Raw genomic sequence first — 21,954 nt, forward strand, 5'->3', positions numbered from 1 at the left:
TAATCTGATTTGAGTGGGCATACACAGTACACCTTTTTTGGTGTACTCTGTATTAATTGTATTAATTGTACTGTATGTTTCTCATAGAACAGAATCTGGCTGCAGTGCCAATGCCACACAGTATGACATCTTTAAGGTCATCTTTGCATGCTATGGGTTTGTATTACGGTAAGTCTTTTTCAGTGTGCAACACAAAAGAAAAAATTGACGTGCTCAATTCATATGAAAATAGCCGAAGATATAGCTTGCAGCCCAATCCCAATGAGTCCTCGCCGCGACGCAGATGTGCTATTTTTGGCACACAACAGAGAATAAATCACTTGACGAATGGGAGCAGCTCTGCTATGCTGCTACGACTCCAAGAAACGTAACAATAGCCACACACACACACACACACACACACACACACACACACACACACACACACACACACACACACACACACACACACACACACACACACACACACACACACACACACACACACACACACACACACACACACACACACACACACACACACACACACACACACACCAGAGAGCACATGGTGGTGGTGCAAAGAGTAAAGAAGGTATATTTCTATCGTTTAGACTCAACCCACAAAATATCTAATAAAACCTATATAGTGTGAAGAAAGCGATGAGCAGAGAAATGTGGACTGCAGCAGGTGAGGTAACAAAAGCTCAAGGGGGGCTGGAATAATGACAACACACCTGAGGTCAGAGCAGAGGGGGGGGGGGGGGGTCATATACTGTACCTTAAAGCTATTAGTCAGCGAAGAAAGCACTGGAGGGTGGGCTCGCAGTGGGACATACTGTATACAGTATGTCCCACTGGAGGGTGGGCTCGCAGTGGGACATACTGGAAAGGTGGAAAGTAACTACTGTAAGTACATGTGCTCAACTACTGTACTTAAGGTCACATATTATGCCAATTATGAAAATTGCTCAACATAGGCAAGTTAGCATCTGGCAGTTTCTACATGCTGGGGACCCATACTGATCATTTCTAACATAAAACGTTGGTGTACTCAACATGTCACATGTGGGTTCACATTCTGCCTACTAGACTATTTGGGGAGTTGAGTTTTACAATCAGACTGAGGGAAAGATTCCAGCATTGAGGGCTGGTGGAGGCCGGGTGGGAACAAGGTCAGTGCCACAGGAAATGGGGTGTCAACCACAGGCCAAAATGATGGCCGGCTCCAAGTGTTTCTAGAGGGATCAGGATTCAGGACCCCCCCCCCCCCCCTGACCCATGCAAAAGGATAGACCTCAATGTTTATTACACAACATTAGAAATTGCTATTCGTGAATAAACGTGCAAAATAAAAACCGCACGTTGACAGAAAAGCGTTTAGAGACGATTATAGCATCCTATCACGGGGCCCCGGGGGGCCAAGGGTTATCATCTTTTATGTAAGCCCTACAGTATACACCACAAACATGCACTTTATCGGCCGTCAGCTCCAAGATTTTTCTCTGTTTTTTTTTAATGGGGTTTTTTTGTGGCTTTCGCCTTTATTTTATATTTTTTATGGAGGGACAGACAGTAGGCTGACAGGAAGGGGGAGAGAGATGGGGGGGGTGACATGCAGTAAAGGCCGTCGGGATCGGGAGTCGAACCCGCGGCACACTGCCAGACCATTGAGCCATGGCCCAGGCCTCAGATATTATTTTTTAGATGAACACTATGCTGTGTATATTTGATAAGGGCTTGCTCATGCTTATTTTAGCACCATATATACCAGCCGGCTGTCTATGCAGTGTGTAGTATGTAGTAGGGCTTTAAGCAACTACAGTAAAGTCGACTATTCAACTAGTCGACTAGTAAATCCACTAGTCGACCTTGTTGGTACTAGTTGACTAGTTGATAAGAAAAATGACAGGCCTCAAGAAAGCTCAGATATATTATAGTTATAGTCATTAATGTACACAGTTTTTAAATGTATTTTATAATAGGTAGGCCTAGTTAAACAACTAGTTAGATAGTTGACTAGTAAACTAGGCAACTACCAGTAGTCAACTAGTAAAAATCACTAGAAGTGAAAGCCCTAGTGTGTAGTAGTTTTTATTTCTTTTTTAATTCATCATTTCATCAAATTAACTCAGGGCAACAAAGTGTGTTGGCTGCTTTACACGAAAGCACTCTCAAGGAATCTATGGAGCTACACAGTCAAATCCTCTGTGTTACTTTGAAGTGGAGAGCGCAAAGATTCACCCGAATAAGACCCATGTGGGTTTTTTACTGTTACCATCATGGGTGTGCCCACGTATATGCAGCTTTCTCAGGGAAAAGGAACGGGCTTTCACACCCAGAAAGTTGGACGGTGACAGTATCCAGAGGAAAACCTTGTCAGGACGAGGGAAACAATCTGTTTGAGTCTCCACCATGTGCTTCCAAGTTCCGCTCTTCTTTAGCCAAGAATAACACCCCAAAAATAAGACGAGAGTGGGCTAAAAAGTAAGCACTCAAGTCATAGAGAGCTCCTCATCCTTAATCAAAATATGTAGCCTGACTTTGCAGTCCTCCATTCCAGAAATATTCAAGTATAGATTATTCATAGCAACTTAAACTCATGAGTTGGTTCTGATGTGCGCTCATTATTTGTGCATGGCTGCACGCGCACCTGCAGCCCATCAAGTAGCTATAATTGATGCTTCGTCCCGCGATGTTGTCGCTCACAACAGTCGCATCCGCGATGTGAGCTTGTATATCAGCTGTTCTCTGAGTGCAGGACTGTTGCGCAATGAAGTATAATGTCTCCTAGGCTGCACCTCTCTAAGCCAACACACAAGAGGAGGTTGAATGAACTGAAACCAGTGCTCCCCGAAAACAACAGGTTTGGAGATCTGTTGGAAATTGATTACATGAAACAGTCACCCGTGAGATCAGTCTCAATGTTTCTGGGACCCAGGGGGATATTAGCGGCCTCTAGCGGCAGTGATGTCAGACTTCGGTTCTCTATTCAGCGTCGCAGTCCCCTACCAGGGACCAGGAAATGATTCCCCGTTCATTTTCCTCATAGACATTTCAAAAAGTATTTATTAAATACCTTTTAAGCCTCGGATAACGCCAACTCGAGTTGGAAAGAAGAAGAAAACGGCAGGTTACAACACTTTTTTTGTTGTTTTTGTTCTTTGTAATTATTTGTTCGGCCCATCATGATTTGTCACAACTCAAGTTGTGCTTTTTCTGTGGCGTAATCGTCTTTAAATAAATACTATGAAATGTATAGTATGAAAATGAATGAGGAATTCACTTCTGGTCATAGCGTCGTCATGAAAGGGGGCGGGACTGCGACGCTCTATACTAGTGGGCCATAAATAATGCATTTTAGGAAGGAAGCTGCAGTGCAGTGCAGAGCAGACCATATAAAATGTGCCCGTAGACCACGACTGGCCCCTGGGCCGGACTTTTGGACATGCCCCTGCATTAGAAGATGAAAAGCCCCTGCGTTCAGAGGTCGCGGCTCTAATTACGTAATAGCCTGAACCCCTCAGGGACTCATTATCCCATCAGCCTCCAAAACAGGAAGAGGGAGTAGGCCTGGTGTTTTATTATTACGATGGTTCCAGATAACAACAGGCTCCTTGTTTATGTTGCTTCTCACCTCCGCAAACACACACACACACGCAGCGGAGGCCAACACTTCACTCCACAGGGGAGGCTGAGAAGCAGTGTTGTTTTCGTCGACTAAAACTAAGACGAAAAATGTCCGTCGACTATACCTTTTTTCACTGACGAAAACTAAGCTATGATGACTAACAATAAGACAAAATATACAATTTCGTCAACAAACAACTAAACTAAAATGTTAGGAAGGGATTAGTGGACAAGAGATCCAGTATAAGTCATTTTACAATTGGTTGCATGCTGAAAATAGCCGATCTAAAAGCTCACAAGCTTGAGCTTGTAGATCGGCTATTTTCAGCAAGTGAAAAAAAAACAGTCATTACGACGGCATCAAGGCCCGCCAAAATACATTTTGTTCGACTAAATCAACTGTAGATTTAGTCGACTAAAATCTTATGGCATTTAGTCGACTAAAACTAGAGTAACACTAAAACATTCCATGTGACTAAAATATGACTAAAACTAAATTAAAACTATTCAAAAGACTATGACTAAAACTAAAATCTAAATTTGTTGCCAAAAACAACACTGGTATGTGTGTGTGTGTGTGTGTGTGTGTGTGTGCATGTGTTTATTTATACACACAGACAGACACAGTACAGTACATTAATGTAGCCTACATTTGTATATACTGTATTATATACACAATGTCAACGGTGAATACTTGATTCCGATTGGCCAGAGGGTGTGCATTAGTTTCAGATAATTCGGCACAGATTTGAAGGAGGGGTGTGTCGTCTCGGTTTTTAAATGAATATGCATAATTATATTAGGCTATCATTTTCTTAAGCTATAACGTTAGTCATTACTATGACTGCTCCCACTTGTGGAATAGTATTGTTATCATTTTAATAACTATGTGAGATAATCCGTTGATTGGAAACAACGCACTGGGGGGAACACTCACTGCATCATGCATTATTTTTCAGTAAATACACTCGTCGTGGACTATTCCTAATTAGTCCATCCATCCAAATGTTACAAGGGACAGAAACAAGGACAAATGAAGACAAAAAGGAGCCATTGTTCTTTCATGCTTATACAGCAGTTCTGTAGCCGAAACATCCACAGGATTGAGTGAAGTGGTAGCAATTGCAATCGAAAAAAAACCATTGTTATTATATAGCATGGACAAAAGACTTGTTAAGTACGTGGCTATGTAATTACCCAGCGTTTGTTAAGAGGCCACAGGAAGATCACTGGTGCCTAAGTGATGTGATAACAGAAGCCGCTTCTCAGCCAAGCCAAACATCCTTTGGCTAACGTGCAACACTGACTTCCAAACGCAATGCGTCTGCAGATCTAAATCTTATCGCTTCTAAACTCTCTCTCTCTATTTGAATCTTTGCCCACGCCTGTCTGTGTCTGTGTTTTAACGTCTCTCTCTCATCTCCCATCTCTGGCATTAACACCATGGTGAGATTCCATCCATCATTTTATTGGCTCTTTAAAAGGTTCTTCAAAAAGGATTGTTAAAAAAAAAAAAAAATGACAACTAATTGGAGGATGCATTATAATGTCTGCTTCACTTTTTAATGTTATAAGCTATTTTAGCTATTTAAAAAAAAAAATCACAACGAGAAGAGGCCGGCCATCTACGAGCTTGTAGAGCTGCAATCGACGCAAAACCTTTAAACAATCGAGATATTGATTTGACTTAAGTCGTATCGGCCAGCAATAGCAATAGTGAGTCTCATTTCTATGGAGTCTCTCAGTGACGTTAACAGTATGTATCCGTCACGGTTGTGAATGTGAAAGGCCGCTGTGTACGCCCAGCTTCATCCAGATGAAGGTCTTACTTCACCATGAAAGGACCGCACTGTGCTGCACTGTTAACTTTACTCTAAAGTATCAGGGATCACGTCCGTTCACTCACACTCAATGCATAACCTCACCGCCTACAGTCCATTGCATAGTGCACCCCAAGGGTGAAGAAATGTTCAGACTTTGAGCCCATTATACAAAGAAATATGTGTCTTTGAAAGATTTGAATGCATCGAATTATGTTTACTTGGTCAGGGAACTTAAAGAGAAAAGTAAGGTTTTTTAGGGCCATCATGATTACAACATTTATGTTGATTAATTAATTGTCACAAATAATTGCGATTAAGGATTGAATTGTGTTTTTGTCATTGAACACTGGAACATGAAAATTATAATTCAGTTTGACATTTAGGGCTTTGAAGTTGCAGAGGGCAGATATGTAAAGTAACCTAAATATAAAAAGCAATGACTGGTCATTGCTGGCCAAATTATAATATATATCAATTAATAATAATAAATAAAAATAATTATAATAGTGTAAATAGACGATCTACAAGCTCACAACGCATCACATTGTGATGCGTTGTGAGCTTGTAGATCTGCAATTTACACTACTTTTTGAAAATCAGGCCTATAGGTTTGCCAGGTGGCTTTGAACTGAAAACATCCCCCTCAGCCCTCAAGACAGGTTAGGGTCGGCCCAGGCCGTAGCGTAACGGTCTGGGCACTGGACTGGTGATCCAGTCGCGGTGTGCCGCGGGTTCGACTCCCGGACCCGACACAGCCTTTACCGCATGTCATCCCCCCATCTCTCTCCCGTTTCCTGTCAGCCTACTTTCTATCCCTTAAAAAATCAATAAAAGGCGTAAGCAGCAAAAAAAATATCTAAAAAAAAAAAAAAAAAAAAAAAGACAGGTTAGGGTCAAACATTCCATCATCAACAGTAGGTGACCAAACCACAGGTTGACAAAGTGGGGGCCACCAGGGGGCGACAGGTGGACAGGAGAGGAAAAAGAAAAGAAAAGAACAGAAAATAATCATATTAAAATCAAGATTATTCTGCTTTCAACCGTGGGTGCTCCTATTTTTGGCATGGCATTACTGTCAACATTTTTGCAAAAACATATCAGATTAAAATATCAGATTAACAAACTCCAAATGCTTATGGATCGTCTTTTCTCCTCATTCAGAGCCATTTCGCAAAAGCTTGGCCGCACCCAGCGTCTATGACTATCATTTTCACTGTCCTGAGCATTGGAACATTTGGCAAGAAAAATAGCGGAACTAAAAGCTCATAGCGTGGCACCGAGTGCCGCGCTACGAGCTTGTAGGTCTGCTATTTTTGAAAAATCATGAAAATGTGGCGCAAATCTTTGAATATATATTCTTTCACAGCAATAACAAAAATTAACTCATATCTTTGCTTCTGGGGGGGGGGGGGGGTCCCTGGAACAACATATTTTCAGATGGGGTTCCGCAGCCAAATACAGATAATTCTGGGGGTCCTTGACATGAAAAAGGTTGAGCACCAATGACATAGAAAACATAGGTTTTTCTAAAAAAGAAATATTTTAGAATCGGCCTCAGGTCTGTGCAGCGTCTCGTTCCAATCACACCAGTCAGTCTGCAGTCATTTTATTCCCAGTGAATTTCATCAAGTGTCCACATTTCAGCTGAGGCTATAACACGAGGAAACAATTAGTGTCTTGTTCGAGGACAGACTGACTGACAGGACCGACGTGCGTATGATGGATACTTTGGGTGCATAGAGAAGAAACCTGTGACCGTTTGATAACAGGCTAACCTGTGTGTGTAGTAACAGTAACACCTGCACCTCCTTGGCCCAATTGGAACATTGTGACCAGCTGCACGCGGCCCTGGCTGGTGAACACACTGTACCACATGTCGTCTCTTGTGTGGGCAGAAAACCTTGCATGTCCAAAACCGTACATTTTCATGAAAGGGGGGAAAGAAATAACTACCAGTGTCTACCAATGGATCCAATGTAGTCATTATTTAGTCTTACTGACTTACTTTAAGTACTTATTATTAATACTTTTCATTGGTTAAATATTTATAAAACCGCTATGATGATAGCATTGGACTACCAACCTTTTCCTAGGCCGATGTTATCTTATAGCGAGAAGCACACTGCATACCTCAAAAGCAAGCTTAATTTGTCCACTAATTTGTCCATTTTACCATCTTCCATTCTGGAGATATTTAGCTTTATGTAACACCTGCTTTTGTAGTAACGGGCTCTCTTCCGAGTTAGGAGATGTTTTATGTCAGACGTTGACAGGCAGTTATAAAAATAAACACAAAGAAATCCTATACCTTCTATACACCAAATGACAGCCCTGAATGTCTACTTTTACGAGGGAAAAGTACACATTGATCCCATTTACCTTTCGTCGGCAATTGGCTTTTGTACTATGAGCTAAAGAATGAGCATATGGGACTGAGGGAACATATCGGGGCTACGTTACTACTGTTTTGTTTATCTTTTATGAAGATTATGATGATGGCGGATAGGGTAGGCGCCAGGCGGGCAGATAGAACGATGCAAAGACGATTCCCGCACTGGCTGTGTTAAAGGTAGTGCAAGTGATGTTTTTTGATTAAAACAAAACGTTTTTTGTTAAAAGGTTAAATCACTATATTGTGATAGTAATCATTGCTAGTGTGATCGTTCAGAAACGTGAGTCTCCCTGTCTCTCCAGCTCTTTGATAAACAGAAAATACATTTTCAGGTAGGTGACAACATTTTGCCAATCAGGAGAGAGTAGCTATTTATGAGCTTAATTTTTTGATAGTGTTCCAGTTCCAATTTTGTCTGCTCATTTATTTGTGTCTTCACTCACAATTCCACTTGTTTCCTGGCTGCATGCTCTATCCTGATTGGATGAAATCGGTATCCCAGTTTCAGTTTCAGTTTTGGTTTCTGAAAATGCATTTTCAGTTTAATAAAAAGCTGGAGAGACATGGAGACTCCTGCTACTGAACAAACACTCTATAGCAAGTACTATCACATTGCGCAACCCTTATTTTGAAGAGCCAAATATCCATAACCGGATGTTACGATGACATAATGCTGTGTGTGGTGTCTTGACCGGTTGTTGTTCTCTCGCTCGGTGCGATCAAAACATGGATTAAAGAATTAAAGAATATAAACCCTGGAAAACGTAGGCTACGGTTCTGACAGGCTAGACGGTTAATTTAATCCTCCGGTTACTATACGGTTCTGGCGGGCTCCGTGTTAAGATCACCTCTGCAGAGGCTTAAAGATACAACTAGGCAGTACTGATGTCAGTGTCCTGCCCCAAGCATGGGTTCACGCAGCACTTTCTCTGACAACGGAAGCAACCGCAGTGTGTGCAGTCAAAATTTAATTGCCGTCTCCGTGACCGGGCATGTCGAGGATTGTTGCACAAGGTCGTGAAGCTAAAGCAACAGGGATAGCGCTGCAGTTACACTATTAACACGCCTCTGTCTGTTCAGGATTGGCTGAAAAACAAAGAGGTGAACCCCAGCCGCACCATAACCGGCGGTGGGGATTTTATTTTCCATTTGGGTTTGGATTGCAAACGACCATATGGTGAAAGAGTGACACCTTGTTTTGACTTTATTCAGTATGAAACGGATCAGGCTGATCTGACAGCTAGCTGATAACCAGCTAATTAAGTAAGTAAGTCAGTCAGTCAAAAAATATCTGCATCAGTCAAAGTAAGTCATTCCCGGCAGATATAGAGGCCGGCAGAAGTCAGTGAATATTACCCTTTTTGCAACATCGTATCCAAAAAGTAAAGGTAGTCTGAGACACCTTCAGAAGTCGGAAAGTACAAATTTAACTGACTGGGTTGAAAACAATGTTTTAAATCACATCTTAACCATTATTTTATTTAGTCTGCCTGTGCCATGTTTTCCCATTCAACATGGGTGAACCCATGGTGGCAGTAATGTTCCCCATTCGGCTACTTTTTGGAATACGAATTTGCGGAAAGGGCATAATATTTACTGACTTTGGCAGGACTGTACCTCTGCCGGGACCCTACGCATCTCGGCATTATCTTGTAGAGTAATTTTTTAATTTTCTCCATTCCCTTCAAAAGGTCACGTATGCCTGTCTCTGTACCATTTATCTGAGGTACTGTAGGACTACATCCAGTGAAACTTAAAACTAAGACTTGAAGACATTCCTGGTTTCAAAAAGCTATGGATATACAGTACGTATACGGTTACGGTAACAATTCACACCGCATTACATACAACAGTAGACGCCATGCGGCACACTTTGCATACCGTCTACTCTACAGAGAACCAAGCAAGCACACGCAACACAACTTAGAGTACACACACAATACCCCCACACAGCACACTACTACACACACGTACACAGTACAGAGAATCCAGTGTGCAGCTGAGCAGCACTTACTGAATCAACGACAATGATCGTTGCAGCGCTGCGTGGAGTTCACTGGCTTTCATTGTAGCCAGCTGTTCCAGTAACTCATCCGGGGGTTAACTATAGCTAACCTCGGAACACCTGACAGAGAATCCCTGTGTCAGCGCATAAATTACACACAGAGCAACGTTATTAAATCAGCACTTAAACCAGACAACGGGACAATTTATGGAGAAAGTATAGGAGGTGATGGATGGAGAGGAAAGGATGGGGAATAAGCTGAAATAAAGCACCCCTGCCTGGACGTGTGTCACTCACGGCACCCTTAGGGGGCCACGGCAGACACCCCAGAAACCCTGCTCTGGATGAGAGGACTCACCAGGCCAGCAATGGGAGTCGGGAGTCTGTTGATTTTCTTCACCAGGCCAGGTTTGATGGAGCTCAGCAACCTGAGGGTTGAAAGTAGGGAGAGAGAGACGGAGACAGACAGACAGGAGGCGGGAAAAGGAGTGTCAATATAGCTCAAAGGAATCAAAGAGCACTGTAATACTTTAATACCAAGATAATTTGTTGGTGCCCACGGGGCATGAACAAAGTATCTTGAGAAACACACGGCATGCAAGCAAGGACACGAGTGAAATGACTGAAGACGAATATTCCAATGAAGACAATTATTTATACCTGTACGATACACATTCTATTTGTATCCTTCATGTTAGCGACCTTCTCTGCCCTCTCTGCCTGTTGTGTGAGTCAAAATGGCAACAAGGGGTACGTACAAGCAATCCTTTAAACCACTTAAACCCTGTATATACTTTGTTGAATGTCGAAACATTTAGATACATTTAAATAGCTGATCAGCTATTTATTTTGTGAAATGTTATCCAATTATGACATGCAAGGAATAGGGAACATTAAAGGTTCATTAAAAGGCCCTGTGGGAGCTCAGTTGCTGGTGTACTGGTGAGACATGGTGATCCATGTGACAGGAATGTGCTCCTGAGACATGGTGATCCATGTGACAGGGATGTGCTCCTGAGACATGGTGATCCATGTGACAGGGATGTACTCCTGAGACATGGTGATCCATGTGACAGGGATGTGCTCCTGAGACATGGTGATCCATGTGACAGGGATGTGCTCCTGAGACATGGTGATCCATGTGACAGGGATGTACTCCTGAGACATGGTGATCCATGTGACAGGGATGTACTCCTGAGACATGGTGATCCATGTGACAGGGATGTACTCCTGAGACATGGTGATGCATGTGACAGGGATGTACTCCTGAGACATGGTGATCCATGTGACAGGGATGTACTCCTGAGACATGGTGATGCATGTGACAGGGATGTACTCCTGAGACATGGTGATCCATGTGACAGGGATGTACTCCTGAGACATGGTGATGCATGTGACAGGGATGTGCTCCTGAGACATGGTGATCCATGTGACAGGGATGTACTCCTGAGACATGGTGATGCATGTGACAGGAATGTGCTCCTGAGACATGGTGATCCATGTGACAGGGATGTTCTCCTGAGACATGGTGATCCATGTGACAGGGATGTACTCCTGAGACATGGTGATCCATGTGACAGGGATGTGCTCCTGAGACATGGTGATGCATGTGACAGGGATGTACTCCTGAGACATGGTGATGCATGTGACAGGGATGTGCTCCTGAGACATGGTAATCCATGTGACAGGGATGTTCTCCTGAGACATGGTGATGCATGTGACAGGGATGTACTCCTGAGACATGGTGATGCATGTGACAGGGATGTACTCCTGAGACATGGTGATGCATGGTCCATGGTCAAATTTGTGACTCTACTTGCTCGCAGACTGATACTGTTGAATTAGAAGCAAGCACAGGTTCCAACTCACACTACTCTTATGAAAGATGTTAATGTTATGCACTATTTGCAATTAGAAAAGACACAGTTTGAATCGAGAGGGAGTGAAGACAAATTTTACAAGACTTAGCAACCCTTCATTGACCATAAATGCACGCTAACATTATAACATTTCCATAAAAAGGAAAAGAAAACAGAAAAAATACTTCTTATCATTTCAACAGTATTATGTTTCTATATGTCTGTAATTAATTTGATATATCCCTGTTTTATGCATGTTTTGCTTTATGAGGTTCATGTACAGTAAAGTATAGTGCAATGTAGCCATCTAAATGTAAGATTAAATTTTTTATTTAAAACAGAATATAAAAAAATAAATGGTTACTTTTGTACTTCGATCTGCCATAATGTGGTTGTTTAATGATGAAACTGAGGAATTAAGAGATGAGGGCGCATTTTGTGCAGGGAGAGTTTGAGAGCAAGAGTGTCTGTCCTGTTGTCTTTGTTTTGTTTGGTTGTCACTGTTTGTTTAACTGATTTCTTTCCCTTTGTTTATCGCATTTATATATATTTTTTATTTGTATTCATCTGGAACATTTACATAATTTATCTCATCTGTCACTATTATATTTTTCCTTCTATACTGCTTATCTATCGATTATATTCCGAAGTAATTTTCAAAATATAAAATGTCTAATAAAACAGTACCCCATAAAAAAATACCCTATGAATTATCAAGCTGCAATGTTTGATATTCATTTTAAATCTTGAGGTTTTGATTTTTTGAACAAAAAGCCATGGTTGTTTAAGGAAGGTCCCACTGTGGGGTGTGGAAGGTCAGTCATGTCACTGGCTCTTAAATCAGAGGTCACGACATTCACTCACTCTTACTTAATAATAACAGAGCAGAACACACATGAAAAGATGGAACACCCCTCCGGTCTCATCTCTCAACGCGCACGTCGCACGTGCAAGCACGCGCACACGCAGTCACACACGCACACACACACACACACACACTCCTTAGGGGGCGGTAACAGACAGCTAAAGCGCACAAATGCAGCCTCGGATCGCTTGTCAAGAGTCACAGACATCACAATCTGAGAACCCATCGTCAAAGAAAGTCAACCAAGGCCCCAGTGAGGCTCTCCAACGTTGAAGCACTGGGCCCTAGTGGTAAGAGGAGGGACTGCAGGCGGACCCGTGGAGGTATGGCGAGGAAACCCCCGTGAAGCTGGGCTTTAACGTTGAGCGCGTTTGCACTTCCGCATTTTGAAATCGAAAAAAGGCGGAAGTAGACGGTTCTTCCGGGTGCTTCAAAACGCCACTGAGCAACTTCCACTGACATGAATAGCATTGCAATGTGTCGCATTGCAATGCATTCTGAGCCTGCAGATCTATCTGTCTTTTAGCCTTCGTAAAGTATTGTTTCAGGTGTTGACGACGGTAGATTACATCATGCAGTGAAACGAAATATGATTTCAAAAACAGATGTATCCTTTAAACGTGAGGACCACCTGTCTACCCCCCCCCCACACACACACACACATTACAAGTTATGTAATGCATCAGTTCTGACATACAATAGATACAAGCGCACGCACGCGCGCACGCACACAGACACACAGACACACACACACAGGCCAACAACAGATGACGAGGAAGAGGAAGTCTGCGAATGTTTCCTCTGTGGAATTAATGAGTGTCCACACAAGGACAGGAAGTCATCCGCTCTTACCGTCAACACTTGGATGCCCTCTTAGTGTACACTCTCTGTCCTAAATGTTATTTTATTACCACATGAACCCTAGCGGTTAATCATCAGCTGGAATGATGTCAGTGTGTGTGGGGAGGGGAGGATGCCCAGATCTGTAAAGAAGGAAAACCATATGCACGTCCCAGTTTCCGAATACGGTGCAGCTGGACCCAAAAAGTGACCAGATGAAGAAAGAAGTGGAATGACCGCACACAATATCATTCTGTTCCCCGTCCTTTTCATTTCAACCTAAACACAACAACGTTTCGCCCCTACTATGTTGGTGCCTTGCATGGTTTCCTCCGCCATCGGTGTATGAATGTGTGTGTGTGTGTGTGAGAATGGGTGAACGTAATGCACAATCTATGTAAAAGTGCTTTGGATAAATGAGCTATATAAATGCACCATCTACCAAATTGAGAGCACTCGTTTGTGGCCTATGCTCAAAGTTGGGCTACAGCCGTAAGTAAGTATGTAAGTTGAACCCTAGTAGCATCTCTATTCTGGGGATGTCATGATAGGCAAACATTCTACAAAAAATAGCCAAACATTGTGCAACAATAGCAGATTTACAACATTGCGACATGTTGTTTTGCGACACGTTGTGAGCTTGTAGATGGGCCATGAAGTCAAACCCCGGTCAATGACGTATTATTGACAGTAGGGGTTTAAGTGGTTAAGAGGAGGGATGACTGTAGGTTCAAACGCAATGCCAACGACAGGCATGACACCGTGTCCGACTGTCCGTCCTCCGCATCCTCCAGGCAAACTTAATGTACTGTACTGTATGTAACTGTAAAGGACATGGAAACAGGGATCCCCAAGGAGTTTTATAAAGATCTTCAGTATTTCAGTGATGTAAACAGGTTTTCAATGTAATGAGTCCCGGGATGCAGGGATAGATGAGTCCCAAGGACATTTTATGAGTCCCACTTCAACGACGTTAGGAGTCATATTTTGCCATAATTTTTTCTTTACAAATTGCAGCATTTAACTCCCATTTCATTTTATATAACCATTTAAGAAATATGGCGAAACAGCGTTCTCCTTCCACGGGCCGACTTCCAATGCACCTTAGACTGACAACCTCCCTAGATGTTTTTAAAACACAGCTTAAGACCCACTTTCTTACACTTGCATTTGGCTGAGTCCTTTTTCAATTTTTTGTTGACTCACTGTTTTACCTATTGCATTGTCTTTTTTATGCATTCTTTTATCAAGCCTCTGTCCTATGCTTTCACTGATCTTGCTCTGATTGTGACCCTGATTGTGATGTTGTTTGATCTTTTAGCTTTTTTTGTGATGTTGTTTGGTGTTTTTGGCATTTTATATTAATTTTTTATTGTGCCTTGATTGTTATGTTGTTGATATTTTTAGTTTTATATACTTTGTACTTTATTTGTCTTGTAAAGCACTTTGCGCTGCACAGCCTGCACACGTGTCATGAAAGGTGCTCTATAAATAAAGTTTATTATTATTATTATATAATGTGGTTATATTCATGTAGAAAACAGAAGAAGAAATGCTTATTATAACTAAATCTATAGCAAAATAAACTAGAATAAAAAGCAATACAGTAGTACAGTAGTGCATCCCGCGGATGCAGAGGTCGTTATTTTATTGCGTCCCTTAACGATGAACTGCGTTTTGGGATGCAAAATGCACAATATTTTAATATTTGGTGTTTAATAAATAAAACAATATTACTGGAAATGTTCTTCTAATTAGGAATGTCTTTTTTTCCCCTTGCTGCCCAGTAGGTCATAATTATGAAGCAATCCAACCCTATAGGCCTACTAAAATGCCACACGCAATAAATAAGACAAAATAAAAGTCAGATCAGAGTATAATAGTGAAGTTGAAAATGCACAGTGAGTGAGAAGTCAAAGACGTACTCGCACAGCAGAATCCCATTCTCCAATCCTCCCCTGAAGTCTCTGTCACCGAAGCATCTGCCTGTCACAGCCTGTGGAGGAAAGGGAGAGAGAGAGAGAGATGTTGGTGTTGTTTCCAAGATATGATCAACAGCTTTGATGTACAGTATGCCATACAGTATGTTGTGCCTTTGTGCATACATTTTGGCCATTTGAAAATAGCCGATCTACAATAGACAATAGACTTTGTACACATTTTGAACTTGTGAAGTGGGACATTCTGCAATATTAGTACTTTTACTTTTAGTACTGTAAGTACATTTTGATGCCAATACTTTTGCACTTTTACTCAAGTACATTTTCAATTCCGTACTTTTACTTAGTAGTAGGAGTAGTAGTAGGAGTAGAGTAGTTCTAAATTGCAGTATTGGTACTTTTACTTAAGTAAAACAATCTAGTACTCCTTCCACCACTGTTGGTTACTTGTTCACATTGTGCCGTGTATGTTTTTTAGACAGATCGACGCACGTTGTTTGGTTGCCCAAAAGAAGTCACGTGTGTTATTTAGATAGCATGTTGTTTAGAATGATGCTAGGTTTGATGTATATCTGCTGTCCTAGTCCATACTTTGTAGCTAGGCTTGTCCCGGTCGGATCGGGTGATCAGAAATCGGGACATCCCTAGTATCAATATTATATCCATATCATCATATTAGACTGGATATTTTATCCCATTCTGACCTGAGATCAGATTAAAAAAAAGTCTATTACATCCTGACAGTTTCATTATTAACCCATTCTGACCTGAGATCAGATTCTAAAAGTGTCTTCGATTTTTCAAATAGCAGACCTACAAGCTCGTATCGCGCCACTCGGTGGCGCGATATGAGCTTGTAGATCTGCTATTTTTAGATAGCTAAAGCATGACACGATGCTGACACCAAAATGGGTTCCCGTTCAGAATGGGTTATTTGATGTTGGATATTGTACTATTGTTATGTGGCATAAACGTGTTCTATAAAATATAAATATCGGATCGGGAAAAATCTGTATCGCAAGATGCTCAAAATCAAATGATCAGAATCGGATCGGGAGCAAAAAAACCCCATCCCTATTTACTGTAGTTTGTTGACTAGGGTTCATGCCACTTACACTTACTAGACTTCCCATCTAGTACGTTGTAGGTCACTCTGGATAAGAGCCACAGTGAATGATCTACTGTTGTACGTTGTAAGTCACTCTGGATAAGAGCCACCGTGAATGTCAAAACAAGCAAATTACAAAGCTTGCACAAATAAAACTGCAAAAAAAAAACAAGTATGCAACGTGCTTTGTAGTATTTAATACTTTCGTTTTTTTATCAGCTTCAGACACTACTGCACACTATCTCTTGATCAATCTCTTGATTTCAACCCTGATTAACCCATTAAGAACTGAGTCCAATTCTACAAATGCCTTCCAAATCAGAATAGTCCTCAAACATGTTCGTAGTTCAAAATGATAGAGGCCTTGCGCGTGATATCATTATCATACCCGGAAGTTATGCGGGAACGCCTACTGAGTGGCAAAAAACTACTTTCTGGCCTTGACAGCCCAATACATCCAAACAGAAAAGTCCTACAGTATCTAATTGCATTAAACAACGTTAAAATATTTTAAACTCACTTTGCCATTCTCTTTATGCATGCGCATACCCTCCATTCAAGATTTCCCAACACTTTCAATATATATATATTTTTTTTCAAAACTAGCAGATGTTATAGCTTGTACACGTATCTTCTATTTTTGAACAGAATAATTCTAAAAATCTAAAATAACACTGCTTTCCCGGTTTTAATGCGTTAAATGGTGATACATTTTACTTGGAACATCTAATAGCGTAACAGAAAGGTACTAAAAGCAAGGGGGGGTAAATAGATAAAGCATTATTACATGCAAGCCAGCAGCAGATTAACATGGTAAATGGCTTCATATCCTTGACAACACCACAAAGACCCAGCCTCCATCCGTCCCATCCAGCCAAAATAATGACTACAATACGACATCAAATGGCGGCGGTCCATCGACGAACCCAGAATAGAAGACGCACAAATCAAGAGAATGATGCACACAAACACCCCCTCGTTCCCGTCCGTCCGTCCATCCAAGAAACAGGAGGGAGAGAGATGTGTGTGTGTATCAAGTCTCACACTCTAGTCACAAAGGCTAAAGCTTGAGATAAGCTGCCATCATCCCTACCATGCAGCATTGCCATACTAACTGGTTGTGACAGAGGATTAATGGGTGGTTAGTAGTCACTCTGCCTCTTTGAGGGGGAGAGGCAATGTGTTTGCATGTATTTTGCATGGCAGGCCGTGTGTGTGTGTGTGTGTGTGTGTGTGTGTGTGTGTGTGTGTGTGTGTTTGGTGCGTGTGTGTGTGTGTGTGTGAGTGTGTGTGTGCGTCCGTTCACATCATGTGTCCCTGAACAAACAGTGCATCGCATGGCAGTGAGATTTGTTCTAATTTCGCCCTTGTGACATGGCTAAAGACTTTAACACAATAAACCTGTCTCAATAACGATCGTAAAAAAAAAATATATGTCTCTAAGGTTCTGTGACAGTCAGATAGCATCTAGAAGTGGGTGACACTTCACTTGAAATGTTGCATTGTGGAGAATTTTCATGTTGTATAATGTTGGTCTTGTGTTTATCGTTTAATGTTGGATGATATCGTTTAATGTTGGATGATATCGTTTAATGTTGGATGGGATCTACAAGCTCATAGCTATGAGCTTGCAGGTCTGCTATTTTTGAAAAAACTTGAAAATATGGCGCTTTTAACTCAAATCTTTGCTTCTGGCCGGGTCCCTGGAACAACATATTTTCAGATAGGGGTCCGCTGCCAAATACAGATAATTCTGGGGGTCCTTGACATGAAATATTGAGCACCACTGATATAGAAACATGAGGTATTTCAGAAAACTGTCAGGATTTAGAAGACATTCTTTAAAATGTCGAGGTCATGTCTGCCCTATACAGTAGTACTTTTCCATACAATGAACAGTGAAAACAGCCAAACTACAAGGTCACAGCAAGCTTGTACATCTGCTATTGTTGTTTTTTTCAAGGGGTTTAAATTAGTTAAGTCAGGACCTATATGACCTGTCCTACGCTGGAGGACAACAGGAGCCTTCCATTAAGAAATCAGAGCAGTTTATGACATGGAACTCAATATGCACACACATATCTTCCAAATGAAAATAAAGTAGGCTATTAAAACATTGCTAATTCCTCGCTCTCTGCTTCCCTAGAAGAACACACCGAATAAAATTAGTTTTTCCTCCTTCTTTTAGAAAATCCCTCCTTTTTGCTAACCCAATTTCATTTTTTGTAAAAACAGCTCAAATATTTTGTCTGTTTTAGGTGGGGAGAAAAAAGGAGCCCTGGCCTCATACACTGCACTGCTGGTTATATAGGGAAGCCAAAACAATTACAAGATTAAGTTTCCAGACTGATTCACTTACATTTATTTATACAGCTGTGAAAGAAAAGTGTGTGTGTGTGTGTGTGTGTGTGTGTGTGTGTGTGTGTGTGTGTGTGTGTGTGTGTGTGTGTGTGTGTGTGTGTGTGTGTGTGTGTGTGTGTGTGTGTGTATGTGTGTGTGTGTGTGTGTGTGTGTGTGTGTGTGTGTGTGTGTGTGTGTGTGTGTGTGTGTGTGGGTCAGAGTGTCTGGCTCGGGCTACAGTCGTGTGTTGCTCTCAGCTCCTTGGCACAAGTGGAATGATTTGGACCCGGTACAAAAGATACCAACTGCTGTGTGTCAACGTCAGCTGACAGTATACAGTAGGCATGATCTGCACTGCTGTGAGAGAGAGGCATTGAGAGCTCCAGTTTAAACTATACTAGCTGCTAATGGAGAGGAGGAGGGAGACTGTACTGTTGTATGTACTGTACATCGGGCCAATAGTCTCTCTGCCACAGTTCACCACACAGTGGCAGGAGCTTGTGAATTGGACATTGTTCTCATGCCGTGGCCCACACAAAAGTGAGGTGACACAGCAGTCTGTTGTTGTGTGCATGCGAGGCCTGACTGTCACAGAGACAAAATAACAAGTGACCCGTGGTGAGCCATCATCATCACCCTACACGTCATGATACAGTACAAGGATTTATCACATACAGTACAGCACCCATAGCCTGTATTTGCCCTGGGTAAGGAGGAGGTGCCAGGAGGGTGATATGCGCCATGCATTGATTGGCCAGGTGCCATATCAGCCCTATATATAGGACAAATACAGCCAGTAGCTGTTTGGGTTTGTGGTATTTCCTCTCGTGGTAATTTATTTGGACAATATTACAGTATGTATTGAGCTTGAGTTTGTGTTTTGTTTCCCCCCCCCCCGTCTCCTTCTTAACCACCAAACCAGAGTTTGTTTTTCATTTTTTCAGTTTCACCCCTTTTTGTATTTCAAGAGTTCCCAACCCTGACACTACAGGGGAAATACAGTAGCTGAACAATCAGTGTGCTCTGAAGTGCCACAATGCAATTAATTGCACAACGCACTGATTACAAAAACCAGTCAAAAATACCACAGAGAGGAGACTAAGTATATAAATGAATATCAAATAGTCTAGGCGGGCAATCAAGCTTCGCTGAGAGGAGACTCTATCTGTATATAAATTAATATCACATTCACATAGTCCAGGGCAATCTAGCTTCACTGAGAGTCTCCTCAATTGCCCTTAGACTATTATGATATATTAATTTATATCCACACACAAAACTGAGTTGAGTGGATGAACCTGACCTTGATGTAGCTGCCTCTGTGTGAAGCTGAACGATGATGGATGGACTTGAAAGAGGTATTTTTTTCCTCTCCATTGCACAACTGTCTGTTCCACTATCTGTTTGCTTTGGTTTGATTCAGGGTATTCAGGGTAAAAACATGCTGGTGCAACAACGTGCCTCGACATATTTGGCACGGTCGCTATTTTACATTATTTACACTGCTGACAAGAAACCAAGACACAAACACCCTGAATGGAAAAATATATTATTTATTACATAATGCTGTGATATTTTCACATTGCCTCCAAATCGGTGGTTCTCAAAGTGGGGTCCTTGGGGTTCCAGGGTGGCCCCAGCTAAATGTGTGAACCCGTGTGAAGTGAGGGGCGCTAAAATATTAAAGTCTAACTCATGTTGCTATGATTAGGTGATGTAATGGTGATGTAAAACAAAAGGTGACAAAACAAACATTAAATTATCTTTATTGTTAATGGCATTTAATGTTTGTGTCAGTGATTTAATGTTTGTGTTTGTGATTTTCCCTTCATTGTCAATGGCGTTTTTAAAACAATCATTGAACTAAAAACAAACATTAACCTCTCTTCATTGTCAATGGCGTTTTTAAAACGAACATTGAACTAAAAACAAACCTGTATATAGGAGGGGCTGGCGCACAGGACAGGGCCCAAATTAGACAATTGATCACACCTGATCACACCTAGATCTCCATATATGGATGGAGCTGAACTGTTGTGACATCACAATGATGTTCTGACATCTGCATAGACTCCATATTTGGGCATGCCTGACAAAGAACTAGGCTATATGGGCATAAAAGGGACACAGACGTAAGTAGACAAAGTGCCCCTCGGGGCACAGGTCTCCACCAGGATAGGATTGTTTGTGACGTAATAGTATATTGATAATGCTTAGTAATGTTATGGAAATTAATGAATACATTTTGTGTTTTCAATAAATGGCTGGCATAGTACGAAACGGGCCACTCCTGAAAACATTGGAAGGCCAATCAGGATGGAATATGAGAAATCAATCAGACCCGTCTTGATCACATGATAATAGAGATCATGTGTAGTGATTTGCGTGAGATTTGGATAAAATCTGTACAAGATGTGAAAAATGCGCACGCGCACGCGCACACGCACACGCACACGCACACACACACAGACGGACGGACGGAGTGCAAAACATACTCTCTCCCCATGTCTTCGGCCTGGTGGAGACAATAACTGGGGCATGCATCTCCAACTTGCATTGTTCCAAGTAGGCCAGTGCCCAACGTGCACCTCTCTTAGTCTGACTAAATACCTCACAAAAGTGAGCCACAACCACACAACCACAATACTAGACGGAGCAACGACAACAAGGATCATGTAGCACCCTCCTATAGAACAACAAACATGGGTCAATTCTCTTTCTACTGCAATGCCACCTAAGTATGGAATGCCCTGACACCATCCCTTTGAAAATGTGGTTCACTGGCGTCCTTCAAAACATGCCTGAAAATCCACCTTTCAGGAGGCCAAAGGGGGAGGTAAATCTCACTTCTCCCATAGAAAAATCCCCGCCTTAAAAAAAACAAAAACAACCGCCCCCCCCTTGAGAGAAAATAATTCCCCGTTCATTTTCCTCGTAGACTTTTCAAAAAGTTTACACCGCGGACAAAGCAAATAAGTAGAAAGAAGGGGAAAAAAACGGCAGGTTACAACACTTTTTTTTGTTGTTTTTCTTCTTTGTAATTATTTGTTTGGTCCAAAATATTGTGTTTGTTGTCATGATTTGTCACGACATTCTTTTGAAATGTCTATACGGGGAAAATGCATTGGGAATTATTTCCTGGGCCTGGCGTCGTCATGGAAGGGGGCGGGGCT

General features: G+C 41.8%; 1 protein-coding gene across 9 annotated transcripts in view; it reads right to left on the reverse strand.

Annotated features, from left to right (window-relative positions):
* Positions 1-21,954, reverse strand: part of limch1b (LIM and calponin homology domains 1b) — a 161,407-nt gene that overhangs the window by 78,646 nt on the left and 60,807 nt on the right. For all 9 annotated transcript variants that reach the window (XM_083786082.1, XM_083786090.1, XM_083786083.1 and 6 more), the window contains exons 2-3: positions 15,319-15,389; positions 10,188-10,257 (exon numbers count right to left, since the gene is read on the reverse strand). In XM_083786082.1, the coding sequence (XP_083642208.1) occupies positions 10,188-10,257; positions 15,319-15,389 (141 nt within the window). The remainder of the gene's footprint in view (positions 1-10,187; positions 10,258-15,318; positions 15,390-21,954) is intronic.

This window comes from Protomyctophum parallelum (assembly GCF_964188405.1).
Source record: "Protomyctophum parallelum genome assembly, chromosome: 16".
Classification (NCBI taxonomy): Eukaryota; Metazoa; Chordata; class Actinopteri; order Myctophiformes; family Myctophidae; genus Protomyctophum; species Protomyctophum parallelum.